At 40.7% G+C, this 17,357-nt stretch overlaps 4 protein-coding genes across 5 annotated transcripts in view; 1 reads left to right on the forward strand and 3 right to left on the reverse strand.

Moving 5' to 3' along the window:
- The window catches only part of ubr3 (ubiquitin protein ligase E3 component n-recognin 3), a 47,541-nt gene extending 39,949 nt beyond the window's left edge, over nt 1–7,592 (reverse strand). For both annotated transcript variants that reach the window (XM_079517573.1, XM_079517572.1), the window contains exons 1-5: nt 7,121–7,592; nt 5,899–6,038; nt 3,618–3,770; nt 1,081–1,230; nt 155–195 (exon numbers count right to left, since the gene is read on the reverse strand). In XM_079517573.1, the coding sequence (XP_079373699.1) occupies nt 155–195; nt 1,081–1,230; nt 3,618–3,770; nt 5,899–6,038; nt 7,121–7,554 (918 nt within the window). In that variant the 5' untranslated portion in view covers nt 7,555–7,592. The remainder of the gene's footprint in view (nt 1–154; nt 196–1,080; nt 1,231–3,617; nt 3,771–5,898; nt 6,039–7,120) is intronic.
- Nucleotides 7,593–7,794: 202 nt separating this feature from the next.
- mettl5 (methyltransferase 5, N6-adenosine) lies at nt 7,795–10,010 on the forward strand. Its single transcript, XM_079517575.1, has 7 exons — nt 7,795–8,056; nt 8,150–8,264; nt 8,915–9,099; nt 9,175–9,254; nt 9,328–9,379; nt 9,457–9,506; nt 9,908–10,010. Exons 1-7 carry the CDS (start codon nt 7,957–7,959, stop codon nt 9,947–9,949), a joined length of 624 nt encoding a protein of 207 aa, XP_079373701.1. The 5' UTR covers nt 7,795–7,956; the 3' UTR covers nt 9,950–10,010.
- ssb (small RNA binding exonuclease protection factor La) lies at nt 9,606–13,305 on the reverse strand. The gene is made up of 12 exons (XM_079517574.1): nt 13,148–13,305; nt 12,497–12,563; nt 12,285–12,388; nt 11,878–12,052; nt 11,684–11,791; nt 11,385–11,488; nt 11,169–11,240; nt 11,035–11,077; nt 10,725–10,865; nt 10,451–10,637; nt 10,239–10,358; nt 9,606–10,153 (listed from the first exon to the last, which is right to left on the reverse strand). The coding sequence occupies exons 2-12, from the start codon at nt 12,554–12,556 to the stop codon at nt 10,029–10,031; spliced, it is 1,239 nt and encodes a 412-aa protein (XP_079373700.1). The 5' UTR covers nt 12,557–12,563; nt 13,148–13,305; the 3' UTR covers nt 9,606–10,028.
- A 1,078-nt stretch (nt 13,306–14,383) lies between these two features.
- On the reverse strand, nt 14,384–17,295 carry klhl23 (kelch-like family member 23). The gene is made up of 4 exons (XM_079518347.1): nt 17,215–17,295; nt 15,701–16,921; nt 15,447–15,599; nt 14,384–15,295 (listed from the first exon to the last, which is right to left on the reverse strand). The coding sequence occupies exons 1-4, from the start codon at nt 17,228–17,230 to the stop codon at nt 14,985–14,987; spliced, it is 1,701 nt and encodes a 566-aa protein (XP_079374473.1). The 5' UTR covers nt 17,231–17,295; the 3' UTR covers nt 14,384–14,984.
- Nucleotides 17,296–17,357: the final 62 nt, after the last annotated feature.

The following is a 17,357-nucleotide window of genomic DNA, read 5'->3' on the forward strand; positions in this document are numbered from 1 at the left end:
TTAGGAAAAAAAGAGGGAAATGTTACCATATGAACCAGCGCTAGCGGACATCCCTTAACACTAACAATAAACTGGTTGACATAGAACTACAATGGAACATACAATGTAAAAAGCATCATGATTAGCCCTCGTTTGAGATTATATCAAAACATACCTCTTTACTGGACTCATCTGGGCTGCTCGGTGCAGTGGCTCCTGGGAGAAAACAACAACAATTGATTAAGAGCATTGGGGTGTTAAAGCAATATTTTCCCAACGGGCTTGATACGTATGCAGTTAACAATGTATCCGTTACATACAGAAAATTGACTCAGCAAGATTCCATGCCTCTAACAAAGAGGTACTGTATTTCACCTCCTCATTCACTAGCAGCCCATATATGGAGATCCCTTATGTCATCAATATTAGTATATGGATATATGTGTATATTATTCTTCCCCATCCATCCTTCCTCTTCGATATCTCCCTTTTTTTAATGTTTTTTGTGGCTTTCGCCTTTATTTTTTATATTTTATGGAGGGACAGACAGTAGGCTGACAGGAAATGGGGAGAGAGATGGGGGAAGACATGCAGTAAAGTCCATCGGGATCAGGAGTCGAACCCGTGGCACACTGCCAGACTGGATTACCAGCCAAGGTGCCTGGACCACTGAGCCATGGCCCAGGCCCGATATCTCCCTTTTGACTGATAGCTGTCCATTTAAACTCTAGATGGGCCTGCCCCAAAGTTATTTGTGCAGCCACACCCGGTAGCCCGGGTTCTCAACAGGACCGAAAATGTAGGCCCGGCCCTACCTGGGCCCTCATCAAACCCTGTACACTCAACACACTGCCCCCGCTGCCACCCATAGATCTCCATATATGGAGCTGACCTGTTCTGACATTCCATATGTTGATCTGGCCTCATCAAACCCTGTACACTCAAGACACACTCCATATATGGCCAGTGCATGCGACCTCACATTGGGGTTACAGTATGGCAAGTTGTCCCTGCCAGAATGGCAGCGACGTTGACGTATGATCCAGTGGCATCTTATTATATATTATGTCTATGGTTTCAGGACTCTTTAACTGATCATACCCAATAAGCCCAATGATCCAGCTCCACCCTCTGCTCCAGCTGTGAGATCTGCAGCCTGAGCCCGCTCCTCTACAGACACCAGACCTGAATTCTTCAGTGCTGACAAATACTTGTCGTAGTTCTGTTTAGCATACAAATTCTCCTCTTGACCTGAAAGAAAAATAAAATACATGTTTAACCGATTACATGCTGCCACCAGTGACTGGATTCTGGAGCCAATGCCAACAGAATGCACGAAAAGGTCTGTGAAGAAGACCTCGTGATTTGCCCCAGTGAACCGGAAGTAGTAATCGGCCATTTTCGAGTCAGTGTCGGGACCCTAATCTAGCGATAGGAGCTCAATAAAAAATAATTGCGACCTCCCGGTTAGCATATTAGCTTTTCTATCACTGTCCCTCACCCCATATGACCTCAGTCTGGTGCCACACCATGGAACCAAACATTGCCTAGCGACGGGAAGCTAAAATACGGTAAAAAGAATAATAGTATTAATACTCTTAACATTTCTCGTGTTCTTGTTTGGCACAGGAGGGTTTAATACCTAAACAAGAGATTTCGAGGTTGGCATAGATTGTGTTAAGTAATACATTTCCTAAAATTTCATTGCAACCAAAAGGGTGGGTAGTATTGTCAGATTCTCCCCTCAATTTTCTTTTTCCAAGATATTTTTGGGGCTTATTTTTTTAATTGGATAGTATAGTAGTCCGGCAAATTTGGTATTGTTCTGGCAGCTTTTGATATTACTATTAGTAAGTAAACAACATCAGGAAGAAGCAGGACTCAACCATCAGGATTCGAACACCATTATTTTATTGCATATGTCATCACACCGGAGAGAGACTAGTGTCTCCCTCCAGAGCTTCCCCCAGCACTCCCCTACACACATGTCCCACACATATTTTATACTTTCAGGAGTGTACAGACTGAGTTTCAGGAGTAACAAGAGATGGTCATTCCTTAAATGGACTCTATTCTATAGTTAACTCACAGTTTGAAATGGGTTTACATGAGTCGGCAGTCTCTAATGAGTTTGTCAGTGAAGAACAGGTGGTAATTAGAGTGTTAAGTATCATCTACTAGTAGGCTACATTAAATTAATCAATACCATAGTGTTTATATGCATTTTCGCCACCACAGTATATAGTATTTTTATTGGCCTAAAATATTGTCTATATAATATACATTCATGAATCCACTTGCTGGCCAGCTGTCAGTATTGGGAAATATTTTTATAGGGGTTTCTTGTGACCCTACCATTAACATCCTATGGCAGGCAGAAATGTCAAACTTTCCTTTTGCTTTAAGTAGCATGTGACATGTCAAACTAGGGGGTTTTCATGATTCTGAATCCATTCCAAGCATTAGTTTTGCACAAAATACACTCCTTGGGCTAAAAGCAACCATAGCCACTTGCCCAAATGTGCCCAAAATGTGCTGCAAATTTTGGGCAAGTGGCTATGGTTGCTTGAAGCTAAAGAAGCCTGTCGTCTGCCGGACTATAGTTGAAAGACTGGAAACAAGGAGAGTAAAGTGGCACGCAGCAAAGGATGCGGGCATCTAATCCGCAACTCGCTGCATTGGAGCCTATATGTGGTATGCACCTTAACCACTCCTTCCCATCAATTTTCATATTTGTTTTTCACTTGCTGAAAATAATTTTCACATTGTCTGCCTTCACAAATTAAAATTCTTATACTTGTGGGTTATGGGGGTGGGGGCAAAACATGATTATATTGTCAACATTGTGCAGCTGCATTTCAATTTAAAGGTATATTCAGTGATTTCAAATATGACTTATTTTTTTTGTTTTGTTGTGATAATCCTCCCTACTATAGAGTGTGCTGACCATATAAGGAGTTACCCCCTGTCCCCAATTAACCCCTGGGTGTCAAAAAACCTCAGGTTTCGTTTTTGGCTAGGTGGCCCAGCCTTCATCCAATCAGGATAGAGAGGGGCAGTCCGCCAATCATGATCGAGTGGGGGCGGGCCTTGGTGTGTGTGCTGTTGGCCTGTCGCGTGTCCCCCAAGCCCCCAGTAAGGCTATCCAACGTTGAAGATGCCACTACCTACTGGCGAAATGTGGAATTGCAGCACTAATGGAGGTGGACGGACGTTCATGATGTCACGTGCGTAAGCCCGGATCTCAAAATTGAGGTCCGGGGCTAGGCTAGGCTAAACTTCCGCTCGCTCGAGCAATTGAGTTATAATTATACTTCCGGAAGTCTTCCGGGTGCTTCAAAACGCCACTGAGCAACTTCCACTGAAATGAATAGCGGGGGGGGGGGGGGGGGGGGCTAACGCTCCAGTTCGATCTCTATCCTTTATAGCTCTATGGTGTCCCCCCACTGTAGTGCGTGCATGTGCACATCTCGTAACCGGGGGCGGACCGGGGGGGAGGGTTTTCAAAATCACTGTATGCTCCTTTAAGGGATAAGCCATCATAAGCGTAATAACAATAAAAGTCAGTGTTATGAAGTTTATATTTAGCTTTGCTTTACAAAATTACTTTCTCTTTTTTAAATGATGTCGATATTTACCCATGCTCAACTCCTTGAAGGTTTGCTGATTGGTCAGGATCTTTGTAAGAACCGTTCTCATGGCTCCTCCCATCTTTGTAAGCTCCTCTAGGAAGGAGATCTGAGGCTCCAGCTGTTGTAGGACCTTCTGTAGATCTCGGTCACTTGAGGTGTCTGGCAAAACGAGATAAGCGATAAACATCATGACACACTGCATGACCAAGGCCCTCATTTATCAATAGAGTAACTTCTGGCTTGAATTCGAGTGTGGGTTTTGGCGCACGCCCACATCAACGTGGCATAAAGTGATCCTATACAGCTGATCCTAGTGTCAATTTGGTCGGAGCTTTGATAAATGTCACGGGTAAAACAGACACGCCCTAAAATATTCTCGAAACCCCCAGATTTTACAACATAAACTGGAATACCACACAAACGTGATGAAAGCCAGTAAGAAAATAGTTTCCCCCTCGCTACATAGCCCTTTAGGGTGAGGTTGCGTGCTCGCATCCATCTAGGTGACTGTGGGGCGAGCGCAGGCGCTTTGGCATGGGGGGGGGGGGGTCAGATCAACATATGGAATGAATTCTGTACTGGACATATATGGAGCGTGTCTCGAGTGTACAGGGTTTAATGTAATCAGATTAACATATGGAATGTCCGAACAGGTCAACTCCATATATGGAGATCTAAGGGTGGCAGCAGGGGCAGTGTCTTGAGTGTACAGGGTTTGATGAGGGCCCAGGAAGGGCCGGGCCGAGTCTTAATTTTATATATTCAGTTTTTGATTCGAAAATTCGTTCGAATATGGAATATTCGTTGGCAGCACTAGGGGCATGGGGTGACAGCCAGACAGACTGACGGGAAATGCACGTTTTCATAGTAAATGCGACCTGCAGTCGCAATAAATAATAATAACTAGATAAAGTGCCCCTCGGGGCACAGGTCTCTCACAGGTCTCTCACAGGTCTCTCAGGGCACAGGTCAGGTTGTGGCCTCTTGGTGGTGCTATAATAGGCCAATGTGAAAAGGGTGCCATTTTTTCTTACACCTTGGATGGCAGTTGGATGATTTGAGGCATTTTGTTCCAAAAATGTGTTTGGCAAAAATCCACCTGTTGGTGGCGCTATAACAGGCCAATTTAAAAAGGGATATATACCTAGTAGAAAAGTATGTGAAAGATTTCACATAACTCGCACGCACGATTTGAGAGTTTTTGTTAAAAACGGGCCAATCCTGCAAACTTTGAAAGCCAATGTTAGCCAATTCAGATGGAATATGAAATATTTTAGACAGAATCTGGAGGAGTAATATCCAAATATGTGTTTTTCAAAAGTCGGCCTCCTGGTGGCGCTATAACAGGTAATTCTGGAAGATTTGGGGCAGAGGTTCATCGTTGGCATCCAGGGAGTGTGTGTGCAAAATTTGGCTGGGTTAACGGTGCCGGAGATTAGCTGGTAACAGACGGAAGGCAGCGCACACACACACGGACGGAGTGAGTGCAAAACATACTCTCTCCCCATGCCTTCGGCCTGGTGGAGACAATAATAATAATAAAAATAATGCAGTTTTTCCTTTTCCTTTCAACTCTAATACCTTTCTCAACATTTATAACAAACCGAATCAATATACAATAAATAGGGTTCCCACACATTTTTACCTTTTTCTGAATATTTAACCTAATTTCCAGGCTTATAGATAATCATTCAGCAAAAGAACGAGTATTTTACAATGCCCAAAGACAGGCAGTGTAGCAAAAACAAAGCATAGATTATAGAATGGTATAATTCCATTCCACATTTCATGTATATCATGTATAAATATAAATAGCAGCGACCCTGCAAAAGACCTGGCTGTAAGATTCTCCTCCAAGTGAGCTAGCTCTCTTGGTGTCGTCTGTTGCCTGCTAACATTACATAACAATATACTAAAAAAAAAAAGGTATACATTCCATGTTTTGGAAAATGTTCTTTTATTAACTAAATCAATAGCCAAAAACAATGCATGGCCAAATATTTTTTTCCACGACCCTTCATGAATCCTAACCCTTTTCCAGGACTGGAAAACGTTATTTTTTCTAATTTCAAAATATTCCCAAGAATTTCATGACTGTCCCTGAATAAATAACATACAGTTAACCGGCATTCTCTCAACAGCGGATACGTCTTTACTTTTGGACTAGTCTATTACAGGCCAGTAATGCTAAAAAATAAGGGAAATAAATTAATTAAAATCCTGGTTTTCCTGGCATAGTACAAAATCCAAGTTAAATAAATTCCCAGTGAGAAAAAAATAAATGTACCTGGTTCAGTGTATCCATCTCTTAGATACTGTATGATACAGATGATGAAGCGAGGAAGGACCATCTCAGACATCAGTAGGAGTTCTCGAGGGACTGAAGGGACATTCTCCCCTGTTCTTAGTCGATGCCGTCTGCAAAACCTGACAAAATATCACAGTTCATGTACATGCAGGTGTGTTTGATTATTGTAGCTTACGCAAAGTGTTCTTTTCACAAGCAGGCTACATTATGACAACGAAGTCCACACTCACAAGACCAGAGGGAGTTCAACAACCCAGATTCGGCTCAAACAAGGGATTAAATAAATCTTGCTCCTATGCCACTAAAATGTGGAACGCCCTACCAACAGCCATTAATACATGTGAATCCCTTGAGTCCTTCAAAACTGCTCTCAAAGAGCACCTACAGAGGGCTGAAATTCGAAACTGGCCCCTGTAAATTAAGTCTGAGCTCCCCCCACCCCTTTCTCTGCATACTGTTCTATCTTCCCATTTTTTTTTCTCTCTCTTTTTCTTTATATGATGATTTCCTGTTTTATTATTGTTTATATATTTGTACTCATGGATAGTCCACAAAGTAACAGTTTTGTATTGACTGGTGCCTTCGTTTGAAATGTACCCATTCTGCATACTGTGAAATAAATGTTTAAATCAATCGACAATGACTACTGACAAAAGTGCCAGGGGATTTTGATTGATTTTTTTATTTTACAGTATGCAGAATGGCCCTGTGTACACATTTCAAACGAAAGCACAAGTCAATACAAAAACTGTTACTTTGTGGACGATCCATGATTAAGTATTACACTTATTTACAACAGGATACAGGAAAGGATCTCTCACTCATACTAACCAATTTGTAATCATCCAGCAGCTACCCATTCAATTATGGGATGGGCCAATGTACTGTAAGCAGTGCCTAGTCAGCAATGTTTATCGTGTTTATGTTTAGTAAGCACCACCATTATTAGCTAGGTTAGGTAACCTGCATATTTGACTTGTCATGCTTTTCTATCCGGCAGAAATCATGGAAATGTACATATTTAATAGCTGATTGGCTCCAGAACTAGTGTCAGAATTATCTTGGGGATAATTGTTAGCTTTGTAGCTTTAGTGACGTTAGCTACCTTGTTAACATTAGTTAGCTTGTTTGCATTCAAGAACTGTCAAACGGGGCACTAGCAAGCAGCTAGCGTTAGCATAGCTAGCTTAGCCTTACTTACCCACTCTCTCGCATGACATTACTATCTCCACAGTCACAGGCCCCGCCAGCCTGGCTCCTGAACATATTGAAATCATGGCCCGTATGGTCTCCATTATTAAAACACTCAGCACACAGTGACATGCATGGAGAAATGCCACAGGTCCGACATCGATATGCTACAAAATTTGCAGTCCAGACCAAGCCACACAGAGTGGCGTTATCATAGGACCGGACCGTTTTGCAGAACTCTTCGAACGATTCGCCTCCTGCGATCAGACATTTACACCAGTCAAGAGCCTCGGTGTCTGCCGGTGGATTCTCTGGATTCAGGACAGAATCAAGCAGTTCATTAAGTTGTCGGACACCAGAGCTATTGTCAGTCCGATTTAGGTCTGCCTTCAACTGGGTGGCAGTAGCTTTCTTATCCCGGCGTAGCAGCGACGCCGCCATCATGCACTCTGGCTTGTTGTCCACAAATTTATTTTTGTTGTCTTGTTGCCATGTTCTCGGGCTTTCTCGCGATACACCCACACAGGCACCGACGCCAACTCCTGGAAGCGCGCACGCACGCACACACACGCGCGCGCGCACACACACACACACACACGTGTGTATATATACATACATTTTTAATTACAATTTTTAGCATAAATATAATTAGCCATGGTTCACGACGCTCGTATACTTAAGTTAATATGTGTGTGAAACAGGTGTGAAAGGGTCTGGAGACGTGGAACCTATATGATGCGTAGCGATTTCGTGTCGGCTTGTTTTGTTGATGCACTGCGGAAGTCGCCCTTTTCAACCATGTTGCAATCAATTCTGAACTTAATAGGACCCGATTCATAAACAAACATGAAATTGAAAGAATTAGAAAGCTGCCTTCAACAAGTGGATGTATTTGAAGAACCGAAGATCCTCCTGGAACAGTATCCAACCAGTCCTCATATTGCAGGTGGGGTGGTATTCAAGATTTAAAGGTTAAATATCAAGATTGTGTTGATTGTGCAACTGCATAGTAGCGTTACATTTCTCTATTTGTTAACAGCATGCATGCTGTACACAATCCACAATACATTTGATGACATCGAGGGAAAACTGGTCGCAGATTTGGGATGTGGATGTGGAGTTCTCAGCATTGGTGCGGCGATGCTTGAAGCGGGGTAAGTATCTCAATCTCATGCACAAATAATATACCCGACTGTCAGTCAGGACGAGCATCATTTCATGTGACCACAATTAAGTTCACATCAGTCGTTAATTTATAAACAAGCTGTTTGGCATTGGCGCACCCCACGCTAAAATAAACACTTAAGTTATTGCCGTACAACCCAGATTCGGCACAAACAAGGGACTAAATTATTTTCGCTCTTATGCCACCAAAATGTGGAACGCCCTACCAACAGTCATTAAGACATGTGAATCCCTTGACTCCTTCAAAACCGCTCTCAAAGGGTACCTACGGACGGCTGCAATTCGAAACTGGCCCCCGTAAAATCTGAATCGCCCCCCCTTTTTCCCCCTCACTGTATGTTTCTTTTCCCTTTTTACCTCCTTTATGATGAATTCCTGTTCTGTTACTATATAGTAGTGTATATCTGTAAGTCTCTAAATGTTTTGATGAATTGAACATGGTGGACCCTCTTGTAAACAAGTGTAATGCTTAATTGGGTCGTCCACACAGTTAAGTCTTTGTATTGAGTTTGTGCTTGAAATGTACTGTAATTCTGCAAACTGTTAAATATTTAAATCAATCAAAACCGTTGCAACAGACAAATGAGCTACCATTTACGAACCTTTTGTGCCGTTTCAGCTTGTGTGTCGGCTTCGACGTTGATCATGAAGCTCTCGATATATTCAAAAGGAATGCAGAAGAATTTGAGATTCCAAATATAGACCTGGTCCAATGTGACATGTGTTCCTTGGATGCAGAGGCCTTTGCCAACAAGTTTGATACTGTGATAATGAATCCTCCATTTGGCACAAAACACAACCAAGGTTAGTAGATCATCGATTTGATTTTATAGTAGTACAGTTGTTTCAGTCAGTGGTTTTAACGCTTTATTATTTCAGGTATGGACATGAGGTTTCTCAGGAAAGCGTTGACAATGGCAACAACAGTGTATTCACTTCATAAGACGTCAACACGAGATGTAAGTATTGTATTAATGTATGGTCAAATATAGCTCTGTACATTTCAGTTGTATAATAAATCGTCATCTGCAGCACATACAAAAGAAGGCTGGTGACTGGGCAGTGAAGATGGAAGTAATTGCAGGTGAGTGAAGCAAATTCAAACATATTATTCAAGATTTGAGCAAATCTCACAGATTATTATTTTTACCCCCTTGACAGAACTCCGGTATGATTTGCCAGCTTCTTACAAGTTCCACAAAAAGAAATCGGTAATGTGATACACTGCCTTTTGTAGTAGTCTCAGTAATCTAGCATAAAGCAGTTAAATATGATCTTGAAGTAATGAAATGTACTCCATTGACACAATGTAAAAAAAAAAAAAGTTTATTCACAAGAAATTAGACGTTAATGCTTTTCAACTAAACAAAGAATATGTGAGAATGCAATGGCATATGTCTTAATTGTCATGCAGATCTTCATAAAACTAAAATGATTGTGCAGAAACTAAATGACTCTGATAAGTCCAAGAGCATTATCCATGTTAAATAACAAATTAAAAAGCATAATCTCAGGAAAAACTAAATTAAAAGGAGCTCAGGAAAACATAGGTACATATTTAAGAGGCACAATATACTGGGACTGAAAACTGACATGCCAAATTGTGTTCTAGGTTGACATCAAAGTGGACTTTCTTCGGTTCTCCAAAGCATGACAATCCCACTGGAATGGACTTTTTCATGTAGCCTATATAATAAAAGCTTTTTCAAAATAAATCATTTGTAACCTCATGACTATGATCCATTTTCGGTTTTCACAACCTTTGCTGCTGGGGAACAGTCTTCGGTTTTCACAACCTTTGCTGCTGAGGAATCGACCTTTCCTTCTAGTGGTCGCTTCTTTGGGCTTGGCTGTGGTGCTGAAAGACAAAATTTGATCAGGTTTTTGTTTTGAAACGATGAATGCCTTGATGGATGTCTTGATTGCAGACAAAAATGTCTTACCATCCTCATCATCACTGTCAAATTTAGTCTTCCTGCCTTGGTACTGTGATCTATCATCTCTGCCACCCCTTCCTCCCCTTCTGCCTCCTCTCCCTCGGCCACCTCCTCTGCCTCTACCGCCTGTTGAGTTTAAAAGTACAAGAGCACTCAAGTAAAAGCATACGTATTCTGACCAATGCATGAAATTAACATAGCTGTTTGAAATAATTCACCTTTGCTTTTATTCCTGCTGTGCATCTCCTGCTGGGTCTCAATTATCTTCTTCAACATGTCCTTCTCTACATCTCCCTCAAGTACCTCCCATGCAACATCATGGTCTTTTACTTGCAAAGTCCCTCCATTTGCTTCCTTTGCCTTGTCAAAAGCCTCCTTTGCATTCCCATCAAAAAGCAAGGTGCCCTTCAGAACAGATATATATCAGTTAGTTTATATTATAGAGGCTTTTGTGGTGAGTCATTTAAGGTCAATGGTGGACAGATTAATTACCTCTTTAGCACCCCTTGCAAAATCAACCCATTTGATTTTTCCATGCCCAGAGAACAATGCATGGAAATCCTCTCTTGAAACTTGCTCAAGTTCCCCTGAAAACTTAAGCAAGGAGCCTGTCTGTTCATCCAAAAGCAGACCCTGCAAGTAAATTGATTATTAATTCTAGAGTTCACATTGTGCATGGCAACTGAACAACTCAAATTTAACTTTCTTATTTCAGCACATAACAGCATACGCCCCATTGTTTTTCAGTAGGGGCTGTGATACACAAACGGCAGCTTTTAAGCAGTTCAGTATGAGATCTTACCATTTCCTTCTCCTCTACATTCTTTTGCTTTTCTTCCTTGTCCCTAGAAAGAGGTATTTGCAATCAATGTTCCTTCATCATACATTGAATATGCATTTCTATGGCACACGGGGGAAACATTGTGTTGTACTTACTGTCTAGCTTTTGCCTTTGATTCTGCTTTGTGCTGTTTTCGCTCATCTGATTTCTTTGCATGATAGTCCTCTCTGAAAAACAGTAACAAATTCTAATCTAGACACTTCTTATTGAGCACGGAAAGAGACTTGGAGATTAATTTAGGTCTACAGTTAGCTGCAGCTTTCTTGACATTCTGAACACAATCCACTTTTTCCTTCTCCAATATTACCTACCTTGAAAGCACGATCATTTCGTTGTCCTTAAATGATTTCACATCTGAACGTTCTAGAAATGATTTGGATGATTCCTCAGTTTCGAAACACACAAACACTGAACCCTGTCAAAATAATGAATGTCAGATTGAAATAATTATGGTACTTTTCCCCAATAATGCCCCTGGAAAACAGGAGGGTGCACATAGCTAATTGAATATACAGGACCCCCGTGGAAACAAGCTGTAGGGCTTTCTCAGTTATCCCTGTATGAAATCTGCTTTTTGTAAACTTAATAAAATTATCAAAAAAAAATTTACCTTAAATTGCCGTTGCAGGGTTTTCCTCATCTGAATGTTTTCCACGGGTCCTTTCCCATTCATCCACTCCAGAACGTCATCAAGGGTAGTCTCTAATGGAAAACCTTTCTAAACAGCAAATAGAAAAGCATTTCATTTAAGAGCACATTATAGATGTATAAATATACATCTGCATGCGTAAAATAGTAACTTACAATGTACACAGATTTGTGTTTCACCGCATCTTTGTATTCATCATTTAGTTCCGGTAAGGGTTTCTCTGCAGCCCTCCTGACTTTTGTCTTGTCATCACTGACTTCCAGAAGTCCAGTCTTTGACTTTTGAAGAGCCGACACAATCACGTTGGGATCTGTGGTTATACACTTAAGCCTGAGGAGAGTATAACAATGCATTAATGTATGCAATATGTTTTTAACATTCAAGTTCAAAATGAAGGCAAGCCCAACTGAAATGTTTGATATCTAATGTCAATTCGCTAGGACATAAACACCAAATGATAGTGTAATTTGGTGCAAAGTGCTGAATGTGTGTCCTTTTCCTGATTGCTATGACCATAACAGTACATTCTTTGTTTGGTATGACACATCAAAGTATAACAGACCTGTTAAATTTAAGCATGGTTTCCAAAAGCACCCAGCCATCATCAAGCTGCAGCTGTTCCTTTAGAAACTTGTCTCTTGGAAGGTTGTGATCACCAAAGTAATACTATAAGAAGAATGAGATATGACATGATTACTAAAATTAGTATTGATATTTACAGCATATTAACATTTAATTATCAATGAGTTTCAATTATCAATGAAACGAAATTACCTCAATCTGTCGAGCCACATTCTTCTCAACTGGAGACATTTCTCCTTGGGTTTCTGCCATGATTGTTCTGTAACGTAGAGTCAAGAATCGCATGAGGATTTAGTACACCGCATCTACTACTCCTCTGTAAACTGAATAAATGTAGTCTACATTTCTCATAATCTCATTGTAGCCAGGCCAACAACGCACGTTATGCAAATAGTTTATGAATCAAAACGTGAACTATAAAAAAAGAAACCTTAGTTGAATCATTGTGACGTGATGAAACTACATAAACGCCGCAGCCAGCATGCATTGCTGCAACCGGCATGCTAGCTCGTTGGCTAATCTGCTAGCTCAGTAGCTCTTGTCCTGCAGTGCTGACTCAAGTGTATGTGGTCAATCAAGACCAAATAACACGTCGTTCTCGTATTTTACGGCATTTACGCTCATGTCCTAAATATCACGAATTACTTTACCAAGAGTCTAGCAACCATACCTAATCAAAAGGGTTCACATTCAGAATCAGAACAAAATGGAACTTTATTAGCCGCCGACCACTAGCCAAACATGTAGGCAACATAGTGCTTACTTGTATTTTAGCCTGGTAAAACACATTTTACAAAATCTAAAAGGGTCAATACTTTCAATTACAAGAAAGGCCACACTTACTTTGATGATCACGATTCTCTGACAATGTATTTCTAACCCAACGGCAACTATATCCACCTGCGTGACTGTTTTGCACGTTGTGTGAACGAGGAAATGCGTGGCGCGGCGTGCTACGGAGTAACTTGAGGATCAATCCGACCAACCCATAACAGGTCGCTTTTAAAAAGCTCCCATGCGCATTTGGAACGCATACGTCTCTCGAGACATGCTGTTGAATCACAGGGCGCTGTTTCCCTTTGTTTTTCAGATGGGTTCCGAGATTGGGAACGCGTTTATAGAGGACCACATTATAAATGAGTTATTATCAATATAATAACAATATATTGTATCTACAATACAATGTATCTGTTTATTTATAGGCCCACACACACACACACACACTTATTTTTTCTTTTTTTTAACTGAATAAATGCAATCAATCTATCAATAGATTAATTGTACATAATAAATGGTTGGTTGTGTTTTGTTCTAATCAATGGCATCATTGTCTTCAGGTCCTCCTTTTTTGGTTAAATATTTTCTGTTTAAGCACCTGTTAATGGCACACCTGTTCAGGGCACATAAAACAGAATTTTGTCTAACACATATGTAACTAGACCAATCTACATTTATAATTGTGTCCCCTTTTGTTGTGGTTTGGGAATTTTCACATCATTTGTCTTCTGCATTTATCCCGGAGCAGCATATTGTAGCTACATGGTGTTTCAAATAATGTTTGAGAGTCTAGATGTAATACATACTAATAATCTAAAATAAAATATGTATTGATATTGTTATTTCTTTGGACTGAGGATATCCGCCCTTGAGATACCAGGGTTTGGCTGTCATCTGTTATTATTTCAGTTTCATTTCCTGCTAGTATCTGGTTCATTGGTTAGGATTTCTGTAGCAAGATAGCCCTCCGGGCAACAGATACAGACTAACACCACATGAGACCCGAAAGGTTGTGGGTTGTGAACAAGCATTGATATTACAGTTGATTTATATGCCATATAAATGATACACTTGACAACTGGCAAATTAATTGGATCCCCCTGGAAGCATGTTCAACCACCTAAATACCTAGAGAAAATTCGCTGCAGGTGCAATTTCATTAGATTACTCTCAGGACAATGTATAGAATAATGTAGAGTAGACTATTGAAAAGAAATAGTGAAAAAAATAATAATCCCACATTAATCCCACTGTGGCCATGCCTGGATAGGCCATATTGTGTGTGCACTGAAAAGATGGGCAATCATTTAACAATTAATTTAAGTGGCTAAACCATAGTCGATTGTAAGCTGAAAAACTGAACGTCAAACATATTTATAGTTTTTAGTATTGATGTTATCGATCCTATTACTTTTAATGTAAATAAATATGTATTCTATAGCTAAGCTTACTGCAATACTTTGAGACAGGAATCACTCATTTCTCAATTGTAATGATTTATTTTATGGCATTGCAGAAATATGGCTCTATACTATAGTCTAGGTCTTTCTTAGACTACACAACAAACAATAATAAAGAGACTGCTGGTGTCTCAGTGCACTTTGGTGCATAATACCAGGGTTTAAAATCCTCATATTTTTATTTCTATTTCCAATTAATTATACCACTCTCAACTCTGTAAAGTAACTGAAATGAAAACTAATCAAACGTGAACATAATGGTAGGTTATACATGTTCTGTCACTTCTGTGGCTGTTTGTATTTTGTATGTACGTTTTGAAGGGAAAAGCAAAACAACAAGATTCTCCTGAGTTGGTTAGCTGGTTATGTGTCCCTATGTGGGGGTAACCTTTGGCTTTAAAAAAGTGTTAATATGGCACAGTTATTGTATTAAAGAATTGACACTAAACACTGTAAACACAAACACATCCATGTGATCTGGCTGGGCTGGGGAGGGTTCCTACAATCTCCCACGTGTCCAGGTCAGGGTCATATTTCTCAATGCTCTCGAGATATGTCCCTTTAGAGTAGGAGTACCCCCCTGTCACATAAATGCAACCATTTATTACGACAGCCCCACACTCCATCCTTCTCTCCTTCATGCTTGACATCGGCCTCCATTCGTTTCTCTTGGAGTCATAGCAGTCTGTGCTGGAAGTCTGTCCACCCACTAAATACAGGTTATTGTTGAGAGATACAGAGCAGAGGCCATACTCTGGGGGGGGAAACACATTGGGAAATCAGTATTCACTATACATATAGTAATATCCTCAGATTTGCAAACTCTCACAGTTAAATGAACACTGATTATGTTACTGCATGCATCTGCAGTCTTCATGTTAAATGTTCTCATACATGTACTGTACCTGGGTGAGGGCTTATAGTAACGATGCTCCACTCATTGATGTCTGGCCTATAAACCTGGATCTTTTCATAGGTGCAGCTTCCTCTGGATCCATAATGACCTCCAGTTACATAAATTCTCTCTCCCATTACACAAGCAGTAGCATTACCTACACCTTTGGAGAACAAGAAATCATTAAATTTTTTGCAGTTTATCATCAGTTATTGTGTACAGTACACACAATGAATAACGTATATAATTATTATTATTGTATACCTTGTATCATCTTGGCCACAGCGAACCATTTCTTTTTTAAAGGATCATAGAATTCGGTCTCCTTAATGGCAACGCCTCCTGTATATCCTCCGATGACATAAATGCAGCCGAGTAAAGCCACAGAGCAATGGTAGTATCTAGCTGTAATCATGGGACATCCCTCAGTCCATTCGTTGTAGTCACAGTCATAGATTGAAACTGTGTCCAGCGACTCAATGGTGTTGGTCAGGTAACCACCCGTCACATAGATATTTCCCCCTAGTAAACTTACACTGTAGCTCTCTCTTCTATGGTCAGGCATATCCTGTCCCTGTACCCATGTGTTGCTTATTGGATCCCATATGTGAACTTCAGAAAGGGGGTGCCAATAGTATCCTCCAATGATATACATGCTTGAAGACATTTTCTTGACATTTGCAGCCATTTCCTTGCGGCTGGACTTTAAAGCCTGAGTGATTACAGGTTTAAGCCCATCGTTACCCAGTAAACACCGTCTTTGCAGAGTAGCCTTGAAGTAGATCTCATCTAGCTCCAGATGGATGGAATGCAGCAGGTCCTTGACATGGCAAATACGATTATCTAAGTCATAGGTGACCCAGTTGACCACAGAATCTATCAGAAGGTCTTCTTTCCATACGTTGAGGTTCTTAGCAGCCAAAACTGATTTTAATTTGTCATGGTCCAGCTCTAGGAATTCTTCCTGGTGAATGAGCTCCTCAAACCTGCTGAGGATGACCCTGCGAGACTCTCTCTCCAGGGCAGGACAGACGTGCAGCTGAGCAAAGGCATTTATGCCCAAGCAGTTGTCCACGTCTAGAAAACGACCAAGAAATCCCTCACATCCCTTCTTCAAGGAGATAAACTGCAGAAGGTCAGCAGCTTCCAACATGCTCTGCACGTTGCTCTCAGTGATGCAGACTTGAGCAGTATAAATGTAGTTCACCAAGGCAAGGAGAACATCATAATCAATCCCCGTCATTTTGATGATATCATTTGACCGCTCCTTCATGTCAGCTGTGAACATGGCTTTAAAATAGGAGCTCCGAGCTGACAGAACTGCCTTGTGACAGTGAAAAACCTGTCCCGTGGCACATTGCAGGGTAACGTCTGTAAACACACCATCATCGTAGAATTTCTTCAGCGCACCCAATATCTCGCTGGCATGATCATTATCACAGAACTCGTATCTGTAACTTCGGATCTGTATAGCGGACATGGCAACTGTAAAACAATTAAAAATGAGACACTTAATGGCTTAATAAATAAAGGCGTGGATTATTTATGACCGTAATGCTTGATAAGGGAATAATAATGGACTAGACGTATCACATTCGCATTTATAATTCAATAGCAACCTTGCGTCATTGCATTTTTTAAATAACTTTATTAAATGTTCCTTAGATTTTCCTATCATTTTAAGTCGAGACTTTAGCGACTGTTCTATTCTTAATTCTTAAGTAGGTCTAAATGTAGTAATTTAACTAGAGATAGTAGATAGTAGTAGTAGCGCTTACCTCTACCGTATTCCATGAATGGCTCGCTGTTGTTCAACAATGTAATTTGGCCTGTCCCTTCGAGCCAGTGCGACACTCTTCTATAAACATGAACCTCAAATTAGCTCTCAGGACGTTCTCTCCTGTCCTATTTTGGTATCTGT

This window comes from Electrona antarctica (genome assembly GCF_951216825.1).
Source record: "Electrona antarctica genome assembly, chromosome: 13".
In the NCBI taxonomy this organism is placed as follows: domain Eukaryota; kingdom Metazoa; phylum Chordata; class Actinopteri; order Myctophiformes; family Myctophidae; genus Electrona; species Electrona antarctica.

Excerpts from the sequence above, each read along its gene's own strand:
- ssb (XM_079517574.1), bottom strand. The coding sequence starts at position 12,556 with ATGGCAGAAACCCAAGGAGAAATGTCTCCAGTTGAGAAGAATGTGGCT. Across the intron at positions 11,241-11,384 it reads GAAATGATCGTGCTTTCAAG|AGAGGACTATCATGCAAAGA; the intron begins GTAGGTAATATT and ends ACTGTTTTTCAG. Across the intron at positions 10,359-10,450 it reads CAGCAGGAATAAAAGCAAAG|GCGGTAGAGGCAGAGGAGGT; the intron begins GTGAATTATTTC and ends TAAACTCAACAG.
- mettl5 (XM_079517575.1), top strand. The coding sequence starts at position 7,957 with ATGAAATTGAAAGAATTAGAAAGCTGCCTTCAACAAGTGGATGTATTT. Across the intron at positions 8,057-8,149 it reads AACCAGTCCTCATATTGCAG|CATGCATGCTGTACACAATC; the intron begins GTGGGGTGGTAT and ends ATTTGTTAACAG. Across the intron at positions 9,100-9,174 it reads TGGCACAAAACACAACCAAG|GTATGGACATGAGGTTTCTC; the intron begins GTTAGTAGATCA and ends TTATTATTTCAG.
- klhl23 (XM_079518347.1), bottom strand. Across the intron at positions 15,600-15,700 it reads TGTGGCCAAGATGATACAAG|GTGTAGGTAATGCTACTGCT; the intron begins GTATACAATAAT and ends TGTTCTCCAAAG. Across the intron at positions 15,296-15,446 it reads TACTATAAGCCCTCACCCAG|AGTATGGCCTCTGCTCTGTA; the intron begins GTACAGTACATG and ends TTCCCCCCCCAG.